General features: G+C 47.7%; 1 protein-coding gene across 3 annotated transcripts in view; it reads left to right on the top strand.

Moving 5' to 3' along the window:
* Positions 1 to 3,264, top strand: part of LOC114589779 (urea transporter 1-like) — a 28,269-nt gene extending 25,005 nt beyond the window's left edge. For all 3 annotated transcript variants that reach the window (XM_077936516.1, XM_077936515.1, XM_077936517.1), the window contains one exon: positions 1,355 to 3,264. In XM_077936516.1, coding sequence (XP_077792642.1) covers positions 1,355 to 1,537 — 183 coding nt within the window. In that variant the 3' untranslated portion in view covers positions 1,538 to 3,264. The remainder of the gene's footprint in view (positions 1 to 1,354) is intronic.
* The last annotated feature ends 9,415 nt before the right edge of the window (positions 3,265 to 12,679 follow it).

The raw sequence follows: 12,679 nt of genomic DNA, 5'->3' as shown, positions 1-12,679 counted from the left end.
GTAAGTGTTCAGAGTTGCTTTCTTAGTGATAAGGTCACCTTAAGAGTGCTGGGAGGGTAAGCAGCAGGGAGATGGCTGCATTCCCCCCCCCCACCTTAAAAAAAATGGAAGCACACAAAAAGGAGCTTGTTGGTCTTGGCTCCTGACTCTGGGAGATTTAAAAGGGGAATAAAAAAAAGTAAAGCTGCTATTCTACAGCACTCCTGTCTTCTTGCAATTATTCATTATTTAAAAAATGTGTGAACTGCTGGATCAAAAGGTTTTTACAGCCAGTATACAAATGAAATTGGAATCCACTGTCCAGAACACACATACATAAGGTCATCATCATTAAAATTCAAACTCAATACACCTTTTAAAACAGTTACAGGCAAACAAATGTTATGCGTGATGGCATACATTGTTCCATGCCACCTGCATAACCCCACTGTTTCATTTTGGGGTTTCCCCAACAACTGAACAAACCCTTGAAATGAAATGAAATGAAATGAGAGGAGACCACAGAATAGTAAAGAGATGTAATGGAGAAAATCCTCTGTTCTTTACTTTATCGTGTTGTCTTTTCACTTTGAATACCTGTTGCCTGTTCAGAGCCAGAGCAAATGAACAAACCAACCTAAGATGCTTAAAAAGCATAGGCCCCTGGTCCATAATAAGTACCGTATTTTTCACTCTATAAGACGCACCAGACCACCTAGTTTTTGGAGGAGGAAAACAAGAAAAGAAATATTCTGAATCTCAGAAGCCAGAACAGCAAGAGGGATCACTGAGCAGTGAAAGCAGCAATCCCTCTTGCTGTTCTGGCTTCTGGGATAGGTGTGCAGCCTGCATTCGCTCCATAAGACGCACACACATTTCCCCCTACTTTTTAGGAGGGAAAAAGTGAGTCTTATAGAGCAAAATATACGGTACTTCCAAAATCTGCCATTGGCTAATATCCTTTTTGGGGACCAAAGAAAATGTCACGAACTACTGAGCAAGCTGTAGAGTTCTACAGAACTCTTCTTTGGCCAGATACTGCAATGGCCTTTCCCAACCTCAGTTGTGACTGGACAGGAGCTTCCATAATCCCTGAACACAGAAGTTTGAGTTCCTCCAAGTACCATGTTGGAGGAAGGTTGTGTTTGACAAAGCAACAAGCGGAAGTGGGCAGATGGAGTGAACAAACAAGGAGCAAAACAAGTTGGGGATGTTACAGCCCATGGGGTTCTGCATCTAGATTCAGGTCCAAAAAGGAGATTGGACATTGGGTTAGTCTCTTCTAGACGCAATGGGTACCAAGTTTACGCACTTAGGAATCTGTGATAAAGAAGCAATGACTGATCCCCATTTCTGAACCTCTCTTCTCCTTCAGTTCGGAATGCCTTTGGGAACATGGCCTTTCTGTTTATCTTCGCTCACTTTCCTGCTCTTAACTACCACCAACGACGCCATCTACAAACTTCCTCTCTCCAAAGTCTCCTACCCAGAAGCCAACCGGGCCTATTACTTGTCGAGAAACGACGGACAAAACGCCAAGTCCACCTGCGACGTGTGACAGGCTGAGCCTTTTGCATCTTCCTGTCCGTAGTGGTGTCTGGACTTCCCAAGGAAGATAAACAGCTCAGAAGGAAAACAAAGCTGTTGGTGGAGCTCTTCGTCCATTTTAAGTCACAAATAACTTCACTCAGATCAGCAAGTCTCAGAATTCTCTCCGTATGCCAGTCAGAAGTGAGCAGAATATCCTGTTTGTTTGGAAAGGGGTGTGACATTGATGGAACGAATGAGGGCTACGATCTGTGGTGGCCAACTGCAGGTTCACTGGCTGGAGCCAGTCTTCTGAAGCAATATTAGCTGATACCACCAACATACATATATATGTGTGTGTATATACATATAATCACAGTGTGGTTTTTTAAACAATGCTATACAGTGTCACTTGTAAGGAATAGGAGGGAAACGTTATTGTGTGTCACAATGCAATATTGTATGTAAGTTACACTCACAGGACTTTAGTGCTGGAGGGCACCAACTTTATTGTGGAGTCTGAGCACTCCTATAGGGGCCAGTTCCTATGAAAAAGAGACATATTGAAGACCCAGACCACTTTCGGGAACAGAATGGCTCCTGAGAAAAGAGGCTTTGGTGATTTCTAGATTAGATGCTATTCAATCAAGAAGACATCTAATTGAGAGGACAAACCAAGCAATGGGAGAGGTGCATATTTGGGGAGAGTATTTTTGTATTAATTATATGCAATGGGAGTGTCCGATTTCAAATAACAGAAGAGATGTGGGCTAACCATACTTGCATATTCTGTATCCCCTTGCTGGAATACCCATGGTTGACTGGTGGGTTTTTAATTTGCAAACTGAGAGCGCATACTCCAGATCACTGGACAGGTAAGGCAAAACTAATCTGTGTTAAGCGCTCCTGAGTATGCACGCTTCTTTAATGGCATTGGAAGTGTCTTCTTGGTGGATCAGACCAATATCCTAGGTAAGAACTGCAGCAGCCAGAAGGCAGTCCTGCCTCCTGTGCAGAATGGAGCTGGTGGGAGTTGGAATCCAGTATCTGGAAGACCACAGGTTCCCAAATTCAATCCCTGCCATTTCCAGGTAGGAGCTGGGAGAGACCCCAGTCTTAACAAACAAAAAAATCCTGGAGAACTTCCAGTCAATACTGAGCTAGTTAGACCAATGGCCTGACTCTGTACATGCTTCCTGCCACTAATTGGCCGGTGTTTTGCCACTGGAGAAACAGAAGGAGAGAAAGCAACCATAATAGGGAGAAATGGGAGGGGTGAAATCTGAAGGTTTTATTGGCCTAACGCATTTGAAAATATGCCTCTTCTTCAGGGGCATTGCAAATAAGAATATGGAGCATTTTGTATAACATGATTCAATTAAAACTATTATACCATATAGCAAGGATGAAACTATCATAATTTCAACATTGGCAGTGAGCCCCCTATTGAGATGTGGACGCCAGGGCAGACTAGCGCCTTGCCTCCAAACCATGGTTTGCAAAGTTGCTAAGCCATGGTTCAAAGGCTTGGTGCTAACCACGGTTTGCTATTGTGTTTATCTTGGCAAACTATAGTTAGGAAAAAGTCAGGCGGTAAACAAGGGGATCCTTGAGCAGCAGTGGATAAAGGTCATGCAATTTGAACTGCTGTTTATAGTTTTCTGGATTATTGCAGCTATTGTAATAAATGTGCCTTAAAGGAGGGAGGGAGGGTGTTTCCTGTGTGCCAAATAAAACCATAGACAAAGTTCACAAGTTGTGGCAGTTTCCTATTCTCTTTTTTGGGGGCATCAGAAGCCACTGGAAGATTAGGAACTTGCTGTTCCATCTTCGAAGTTCCTCATTCTCTTTTCTGCAGTCTGAGCTGTCACCTGCGGTTTTCCTTCTGGTGGAAATCATGTGCTGGGCAGCATCGCAGAAACAGATCTTTCATATCAAAGCAATTAGGTGGAAGCTGATTCACTCCTAAGGCACTGGACTGCAAAAGCGAAGCAAAACAAAGCTGGTTTTTTCATCCAGGTTCGTTGCTCTACAGTGCAAGAAAAGGAGAGAAGATCTGGTGCCGGGACACTTTCAGCAATGGAACATCCTAAGCTACGGTTTTGTACAGAGCAGCAATGTTGCACCATTGCAACAAGTCAAAACCATCTTGGCTTTATGCGGCCAAGAGGCCAAGAGTTCCAAGAAAGAACAATCATGGCGTCCGGCACACTTCCATTGCGTAACTCGCAAACACTCCGTGCCGCTCCAAAAGTCCTTCTGCCTCTTCGGCCGGTAACAGAGAAATCGCAGCAGTTAGAAGCAAATTGCAGCGTTTGGGTAATAACTCAAAGCAGACACAAGGCTTTCCTTATCTTCTTAGCTTTTAATCATGTAGAATAACAACATAAATCAGACCTGGCGAAACTTCGCCCATTCTTCCCTCTCGCATAGCGTACCAGAGGCAGACTGAGACACTCAGAGCAAACCACTCCCGTAAGTGTCTGTAACCACACCTCAGGAAAGAGACGTCACACAGAACTCTTTAACTCTGTGAGTTCTGAAACCCATAACACCCCCCCTCGTCTTGCATCCTGAGGGAAACTGAGGACACTTATTTACAGACCTCTTTGAGTTCAACACCTTCCCCATTGCCTTTTGCCCCTTCCTGGCATCTTTCCTAGGCACCTGTTGAACCCCTTCCACACTCCCAGAATCACACTGTGCGAAACCAATCCATGCACTGGTGACCTGAAACCTCTCAGGTGGAACACCCTTTGTTGTCCGAGATGAAGCGTGCTGGGCCCATAACCTATGCGGCCAAGAGGCCAAGAGTGCCAAGAAAGAACAATCATGGCGTCCGGCACACTTCCATTGCGTAACTCGCAAACACTCCGTGCCGCTCCAAAAGTCCTTCTGCCTCTTCGGCCGGTAACAGAGAAATCGCAGCAGTTAGAAGCAAATTGCAGCGTTTGGGTAATAACTCAAAGCAGACACAAGGCTTTCCTTATCTTCTTAGCTTTTAATCATGTAGAATAACAACATAAATCAGACCTGGTGAAACTTCGCCCATTCTTCCCTCTCGCATAGCGTACCAGAGGCAGACTGAGACACTCAGAGCAAACCACTCCCGTAAGTATCTGTAACCACGCCTCAGGAAAGAGACGTCACACAGAACTCTTTAACTGTGAGTTCTGAAACCCATAACAGGCTTCTTTTAGCAGAACAGCTCTTTTAGAAGAAGCCCTTTGGAGGTGTCCTTCCTAACTAGTTTGCAGACACTGAAATATACTGTAATGCCAGGTGCTGCTCCAACACAGGCAAAGATTGCCAATTTCTCGGTAGTGGCGCCCGCCCTGTGGAACGCCCTCCCAGCAGATGTCAAGGCAATAAGCAACTATTTTACTTTTAAAAGACAACTGAAGGCGGCCCTGTTTAGGGAAGCTTTTAACGTTTGATGCTGTACTGTTTTTAATATTCAGTTGAAAGCTGCCCAGAGTGGCTGGGGAAACCCAGCCAGATGGGTGAGGTATAAATAATAAATTATTATTATATATGAATACACAGAGCTGATTATTAAGGAGTATGTCTAACTCATTCTAACTCACCTACCTGTCAAAATGGCCCACAGAGGTTAGGATAGATAGCCACCTAGTATTTGAGATCAACCTGCCATTAAAGACCTAGGATAAACGGCCATTAAAAAAACAAACCAACACTATTCTGCCAGGTTCCCATTTCAATACAATCAGCTTGCACTGAGTACCTCTCCGAACCTTCCTGAGCCCACAAGTCCTGCTCTAAGGGGTTCACCAAAATTAAGTTTCTCCCATACTTTAGTCTTCTGCACCATGACTAGTCACATGGAGACCAGTACTTCCTCCATCTAATGTTTGGCCAAAATCCTTCCTCCAATTTCTTTCTCTCTCTTTCTGAAAGAGGCTTCTATTTTTCATGTGCATCATTCTCGGGGCACTTGAGAATTGTTTTGGGTGCAGGATTTTGATCTTACTTTATCATTCGGAGTGTTTTCCTTTCCATTAAATATTTCTCTGGGACCCTGTGGCCTTCCTGGCTGCCGACACTTCCTGATCTGGGTGGGGAGACATCCAGGGGAGAAGTTTGCTTTGGACGCCTTCTCCAAGGATTTAATTGAAGGGTGAGCACCTGGGAAGGGCATAGAGTGCAAATCACTCGTGAGATGCTTTGCAGAATGAACAAAAAGATATTTACAAACAGCCTTCAGACACCTCAGAAGTAAGGCAAAGCCACTTCCGCCCTGCAGAGGAGGTGGGGTTGCAGGCTTCACACCCCCATCACGCGCACGGTGGCTGGAGCCCAGCCCCCACGTGATTGGGGGAACCCCCGGCCGCGTCACCCCCTGGCCAGCCAAGAGGCTGGCTCAGGGGGCGTGGCCTGCCCTATTTAAACCAGGATGCGGCCGGAGATCTCCCTCTTTTGCCGCCTCCAGCTGCTCCTCAACTTTCTTCATCCTTTCTCAATGTTCTCAACTTTCTTCATCCTTAAAAACAGCCGGAGCCTAGAGCCAGCTCAAGGACTTTTGCTGGCTGAGACAAAGCAGACGTTGGTGCCCCCTTCATGCCATGTACAGAAGCTAAGTGGATTGGCAATCGACTCTTTCTTCAGCACTGGTAACAGGATAACGTTCCTCCGTTTCCCCTGAGGGCAGAAGGCTAATTTAGGAGATACAGACATACCTCAGGTTACAGACGCTTCAGGTTGCGTTTTTTCAGGTTGAGGACTGCCAAAATCTCGAAGTACTGAAACGGGTTACTTCCGGGTTTCAGCGGTCGCGCATGCGCAGAAGCACCAAATCACACTTTGTGCATGCGCAGAAGCACTGAATTGCAACCTGTGCATGTGCAGACATGGGTTGCGAACGCTGCGGGCTGTGAACGTGCATCCTGCACAGATCATGTTCGCAACCCGAGCGTCCGCTGTATATGAAAGGCATGCGATCTCCAACAGAGGTGAATGGTTGGAGGGAGTCTCAGAGAAAATGTCTGCAGCTGACCTGACCTCCAACATCTGCCGCCTGAGGCGATTGCCTCACTCTGCCTCATGGTAGGGCCGACCCATCTGGTGTCCTGAAAAGGACACCGTGACACCAGAGATTCACTTCAGAGGCCAGTTCCGCTTTTATTGCTGCTGTAAAACGTCTATTGCCACCTTTATTGTATTCGGGTTTCATCATCTGTCAATGCCCGTTGCCCTCTCTTCAAGCACGCAGTTGCAAGTGGAATCAAAGGAACATAACCAACTTGTTTTGCACCCTCCCATGGGGGCTCCCCCCCACCCCAAGGCTCAGTGCACCATGAGGGGGAGATTTGTGTCGGGATCTCTGGGGAAGGAAGCATTAAACCTCCCCTCCCAGCATCTTGAAGCCACAATGAATATTAGGGAAATGTTCCCCCATGGTTCATTAAGGATGTTGGGAATTGTAGCTTTGTGAGGAGTCAACTGGGGTCAGCATCTCTGGTGGGGACACAAGGTGTCCTTCTGGGCAGTTCATCTGCCATTGGTCCCCACCCCTTGCACTCAGCTCTCAGTTGTGGCTCCTAGAAGCTGTCAGTACGTGACAGCGGCCACACCCCTGGCTTTGTATAGCCAGGTAAACCAGGTGAGGGTAGCCAATGGGTCTCCAACCCTCGGTGAGTTAGACACGTGCCCTGCATGCAAGGACAGACTCTGGCAGATTGAGCAGATGAGAGACCAATAGTGGGTCTCAAAAAAGTGGTTTCTGCATGAGCTGTTGAAGGGTTGAGGGGCAGGTGGGGCTCGTCCACCTGGGAAGGTAGCCCAACTAGGAGAAGGAAAATTCTGATCCTCAACCTCCGCTGCCTTGCAGCTACACTCATTTGGGAGAAAGCCACTTCTGCCCTTCGGAAGAGGTGGAGTTGCAGGCTTCACGGCCCCAGCCCCACACGATTGGGGGGATTCCCAGCCATGTCACCTCCTGGCCAGCCAATCTGCTGACTCTGGGGGTGTGGCTTGCCCTATAAAGGCAGGACGTGGCCAGGGATCTTCCTCTTTGCCAACCACCAGCTGTTCCTGCTTTTCCCACCCTCCCGCCCTATAAGGTTTCCGTTCCTTGACCTTGCTATGGACCTTGGTTGGTCACCATTGATGGGCCTGGTAGGAATTTTTTCCACTTGGCAAATTGGCACCAGCCACTTGGTTTTTGCCTACCTCGTAGCAAATCATCACAGCTTTCTCAGTATTGGTGATTAGGCATTGGTATTGCTCTGTAGATGGAAGAGGGGAGGTAGCGCCATCACCTGCCCCACATATTGAAGGGTAGTCCGATAAAGGATTCGGGGGGGGGGGGCGTAGCCCTGTCCGAAGCCTAAGGAGGTGAGGGCCTAAGGCATGGCCCCAATCACTGACCCGGAGGGAGTTCCTAGTTGATGTGCATCAGCAGGACTCTCCCTACTAGTGGTTAACCCTTCTCAGACTTCAAGCAGACGGGCTGAAGTCAGATATAGTTGGTTAGGACCAATGCCTAAGCCAATACCTCTCATCACCTGTAACCAATAAAGTTGTGGCCTTATTTAGCCCATTAACCTTAATAATTGTGTCATGTGTCATTATTTCCACTGGGGGGGGCGGGAACTCGCCACGGAAAGGCTTCAGGAGCAAACCCTGAGGAAAAATCAGTACCCACTGCCTTGCGGGACATCTTCAGGAGAAGAAAAGGCTAAGGAGTAAACCGTACACAAATCTGGAGTGGAGTCCCTAGGCTGGCTGAATGGTGCTTTATATGCCTCCTTCTAGCAACTCCTACAGCCAAACTGGTGCTTTCCAGGAAACTTTGGACCTCATCAGCAAAGCCGAGAGGGGGGGTCCTGTCATCTGGGCAGGATCTCCAGACACACTGCCCTGACTTGCACCCGGGAGAGGCCAGGCCAGTGCTCCAAACGCAGCGAAAACAACAAGGGAGGCAGCAGTTAGAAGCTCAACCAGATGGGCAGAAGGTATGAGCACTATGGGTTGCCTCCATTGACCTCACCCCCACTGGAGCACTCCCCAACTGTCTCCCAAGATAGACAGATGCCAACGTGTATAAGCCCTAGTGTTTTAAAACCATTTGAGTGACACCTAATCAGTCCTTCAAACGCTTCTCTGGGTGTTCTCAGTTTTGCTTTTATTAAAAACTGTTCCATCTCTGCCTTGAAAAGCAGGCCTGACATAGCTATTAAAGAGTTGGTGCTGACCTTTAAAGCCCTAAACAATCTTGGTTCAGTATACCTGAAGGAGCGTCTCCACCTCCATCGTTCAGCCCAGACACTTAGGTCCAGCTCTGAGGGCCTTCTGGCGGTTCCCTCGCTACGAGAAGTGAAGTTACAGGGAACCAGGCAGAGGGCCTTCTCGGTAGTTGCACCCGCCCTGTGGAACACCCTCCCACCAGATGTCAAGGAAAGAAATGACTATTTGACTTTTAGAGGACATCTGAAGGCAGCCCTGTTTAGGGAAGTTTTTAATGACTGATGTTTTGAAGTATTTTTAATCTTTTGTTGGAAGCCACCCAGGGTGGCTGGGGAAACCCAGCCAGAAGGGTGGGTATAAATTATATTACTATTACAGTGGTACCTCAGGTTAAGTACTTAATTCATTCCGGAGGTCTGTTCTTAACCTGAAACTGTTCTTAACCTGAAGCACCACTTTAGCTAATGGGGCCTCCCGCTGCTGCCCCGCCGCCGGAGCACGATTTCTGTTCTCATCCTGAAGCAAAGTTCTTAACCTGAGGTACTATTTCTGGGTTAGCGGAGTCTGTAACCTGAAGTGTATGTAACCTGAAGTGTATGTAACCCGAGGTACCACTGTATTATTATTTTGAGGGAGTCACTTCTGCACAATTTTGCAGAGCAGGGTGCTCTGTCTGACAGGAGCAGTTGGAAAGAAAGACGATGTCCATCCTATCTGTTTCACTTACATATGGCATGTTAGATCAGTGCTATTGCTGATGAAAGTTTTAGCAAAGGAATTAATTCAATTCATTAAACAGCATATATACTTTAGTGAGCATCCTTCTTTCAATCAGGGGCAAGGAACCTGCAGTCCTGAAAATGTTGCTGGACTCCAACTCCCATCAGCCCCAGCCAGTATTAGCCAACATCCGGGGATGATGGGAGTTGGAGTCCCACCCAACTGCAGGTCCCCCCCATCTCTGAGGAGGAACATTTCACCAGCATGGCTGAGTAGCAAAGGGGAAAGCTTCCCATCTTTGACTTTTTGCTTGTCGGCTGTTCAAGGCCCTGAACTCCTGCCAAGAGAATTGTGGGCAGGTGTGTCTGAACAGAATACAAATATTGCAATAATAACCCCATTTGAAGCTCGAATGAATGCAAATCGGGATTTAAAGCCTGGAACTAGCAACTGCTGCCTCAATGTGAAATTCATAACCCCCCTCCAGAAGTCCCACTGCGAGGAAAAAAGATGGCGGCAAGTCTGTCACCATGGAAACCAAGAGGCACTGCCGCACTATGGAGGGTGGAAGGCTGCCAGGCCCGGTAATCCTTCCCTGACACACACACACCCCAAGAAAAATTCAACGTTCAACATTTTCTTGGCTGCGTGGGGGGGTCAAATGCACAAAAAGGGAAGGTTAGCATAGCTCCACCTCAGAGCCCCACTTTCTGAAGCGCCATGACACAGCTTTGGGCCTGGGTGCCCTGCAGCTCAGCTGACTGGAATTTTCCCCTCTGGCGAAAAAAGGGAAAATTCCACTGCCCTTTCTGATTCTCCCCCTCTCTGCGGCGAAGGGCTGGGCAATATATTTTTTTTTATTGAGCACAAAAGTATTTCAGCCTGCAATTTACGGCTTGGAGATTTGCAAAGCCGGGCAGGGCAGGCTTTATCAGCAGTCTCTTCAGCCATTAAAATATTGTTATGAGTTTGCGGGGGGGGGGCAGTCAACTGTAAGCAAGATCCTGCTAACTCCTGGATTCGGCAAGTGTTAAAATATAAGCCAGGATTGCTCCCGGTGTGGCGGTGATAGACTGGGTGACGGGCCATTAGGGAGAACAAGGAATAGCCCGAGTTTAGAGTTGGATTGCCGTGATGTGAGCTAGAAGCAAAGCAGCGTGCTGGGGAGAGAAAGAGAAGCACTTGGAATTAATGTTTGATTTCTGCTTGAATACAAGGCTGTGGCGATGTCAGGAAGGCTGTGAAACCCTCCATGGCAGGCTCAGACCCTATATAAAAGGGTAAAGGTAAATGTAAAAAGGTAAAGGGACCCCTGAGCATTAGGTCCAGTTGTGACCGACTCTGGGGTTGCGGCGCTCATCTCGCTTTACTGGCCAAGGGAGCCGGTGTACAGCTTCCGGGTCATGTGGCCAGCATGACTAAGCCGCTTCTGGCGAACCAGAGCAGCGCACAGAAACGCCGTTTACCTTCCCGCTGGAGCGGTACCTATTTATCTATTTGCACTTTGACGTGCTTTCGAACTTCTAGGTTGGCAGGAGCAGGGACCAAGCAATGGGAGCTCACCCCGTCGCAGGGATTCGAACCACCGACCTTCTGATGAGCAAGGCCTAAGCTCTGTGGTTTAGACCACAGTGCCACTCGCGTCCCATATAAAAACATAAAGGTAAAGGTAAAGGGACCGCTGACCATTAGGTCTAGTCGTGACCGACTCTGGGGTTGCGGCGCTCATCTCGCTTTATTGGCTGAGAGAGCTGGTGTACAGCTTCTGGGTCATGTGGCCAGCATGACTAAGCCGCTTCTGGCAAACCAGAACAGCGCACGGAAACGCCGTTTACCTTCCCACCGGAGCGTTACCTATTTATCTACTTGCACTTTGACGTGCTTTCGAACTGTTAGGTTGGCAGGAGCAGGGACCGAGCAACGGGATTTATTCTTGCAAATAAATCCTATTCACTGTGCCTCATTTCCAAAAGGAAATGTGAACACTTTCCTGGAACCCCTGGAATATCTCACCACTCAGAGATTGGGGTGGCAGTGTGCAAAACTACGGAAACCATGTAAAGATCGAGAAAGAGAACTAGGCAAATGACTTGTAGCATTGTATAATTGTAGAGTTGAAAAGCAGTGCAAGATTAGAGCCTGTGGAGGCACCTAGACAGGTGAAATCTGGGGGGGGGGGGGGGGTGCTTCCAAATTATCTCCTAATACTTGATTGTAATTTTCTTTCAAGATCAAATCAATATTGTTTTGATCCGTTGCCCCTAAAAGGCATGGGGCCCACAGGCCAGTGCCTATTCTTCCCATCTGGTAATTCAGCATGGTCGAATAGGACACCAAGAGTCATCTAGTCAAACCACCAGGGACACGGGGGGCGCTGTGGTCTAAACCACTGAGCCTCTTGGGCTTGCCAACTGGAAGATTGGCGGTTCGAATCCCCGCAACGGGATGAGCTCCTGTTGCTCTGTCCCAGCTCCTGCCAACCTAGCAGTTCGAAAGCACGCCAGTGCAAGTAGATAAATAGGTACCGCTGCAGCGGGAAGGTAAACAGTGTTTCTGTGCGCTCTTCTTTTATGTCATGGTGTTCTGTTGCACAAGAAGCGGTTTAGTCATGCTGGCCACATGTCGCCGGAAAGCTGTCTGTGGACAAATGGCGGCTCCCTCAGCCTCAAAGTGAGATGAGCGCTGCAACCCCATAGTCGCTACCAGCATGAGTTTGACCAAACTGCGGAAAGCAGTGGAAGACAGGAGTGCCTGGCATGCTCTGGTCCATGGGGTCACGAAGAGCCGGACACAACTAAACGACTAAACAACAACAACAGACAGATAATTTAAGGATCTTTACAATTTTATAATATGCAGAGAATAACATGTGCTGAAAAAACAGAGAGAGACTTCGGGGGGGAGAAAAGATGATATGTTTTTGATAAATTGTTATGTTGAAATTCTTAATAAAAATTATTCAAAAAGGAAAAAAAAGAGGATTAGAGAAATTCATTGTGGATAAGGCAATCAGCCACTATTTGCCATTATGGTTATATTCTCCGGCCACTGTCAGTCTGCCCCTGAATGACAGCTGCTTGCCATAACTATCTGGCTGGCCACTATGACCCCATGGACCCCATGGGCCGTTGGCCTGATCCTGTAGGCTTCCGCTTCCTTTTTGCTCCAGAAGTCACTCTACTTAGAGCCAGATAAGCTTCTTCGATTTCACATAAAACCTGGCAGAATGAGCTGCACAATGCCACGG

Source organism: Podarcis muralis, chromosome 11, assembly GCF_964188315.1.
Source record: "Podarcis muralis chromosome 11, rPodMur119.hap1.1, whole genome shotgun sequence".
Classification (NCBI taxonomy): Eukaryota; Metazoa; Chordata; class Lepidosauria; order Squamata; family Lacertidae; genus Podarcis; species Podarcis muralis.
The sequence above is the reverse complement of the archived record's forward strand: the minus strand, read 5'-3'. Positions and strand labels throughout refer to the sequence as shown.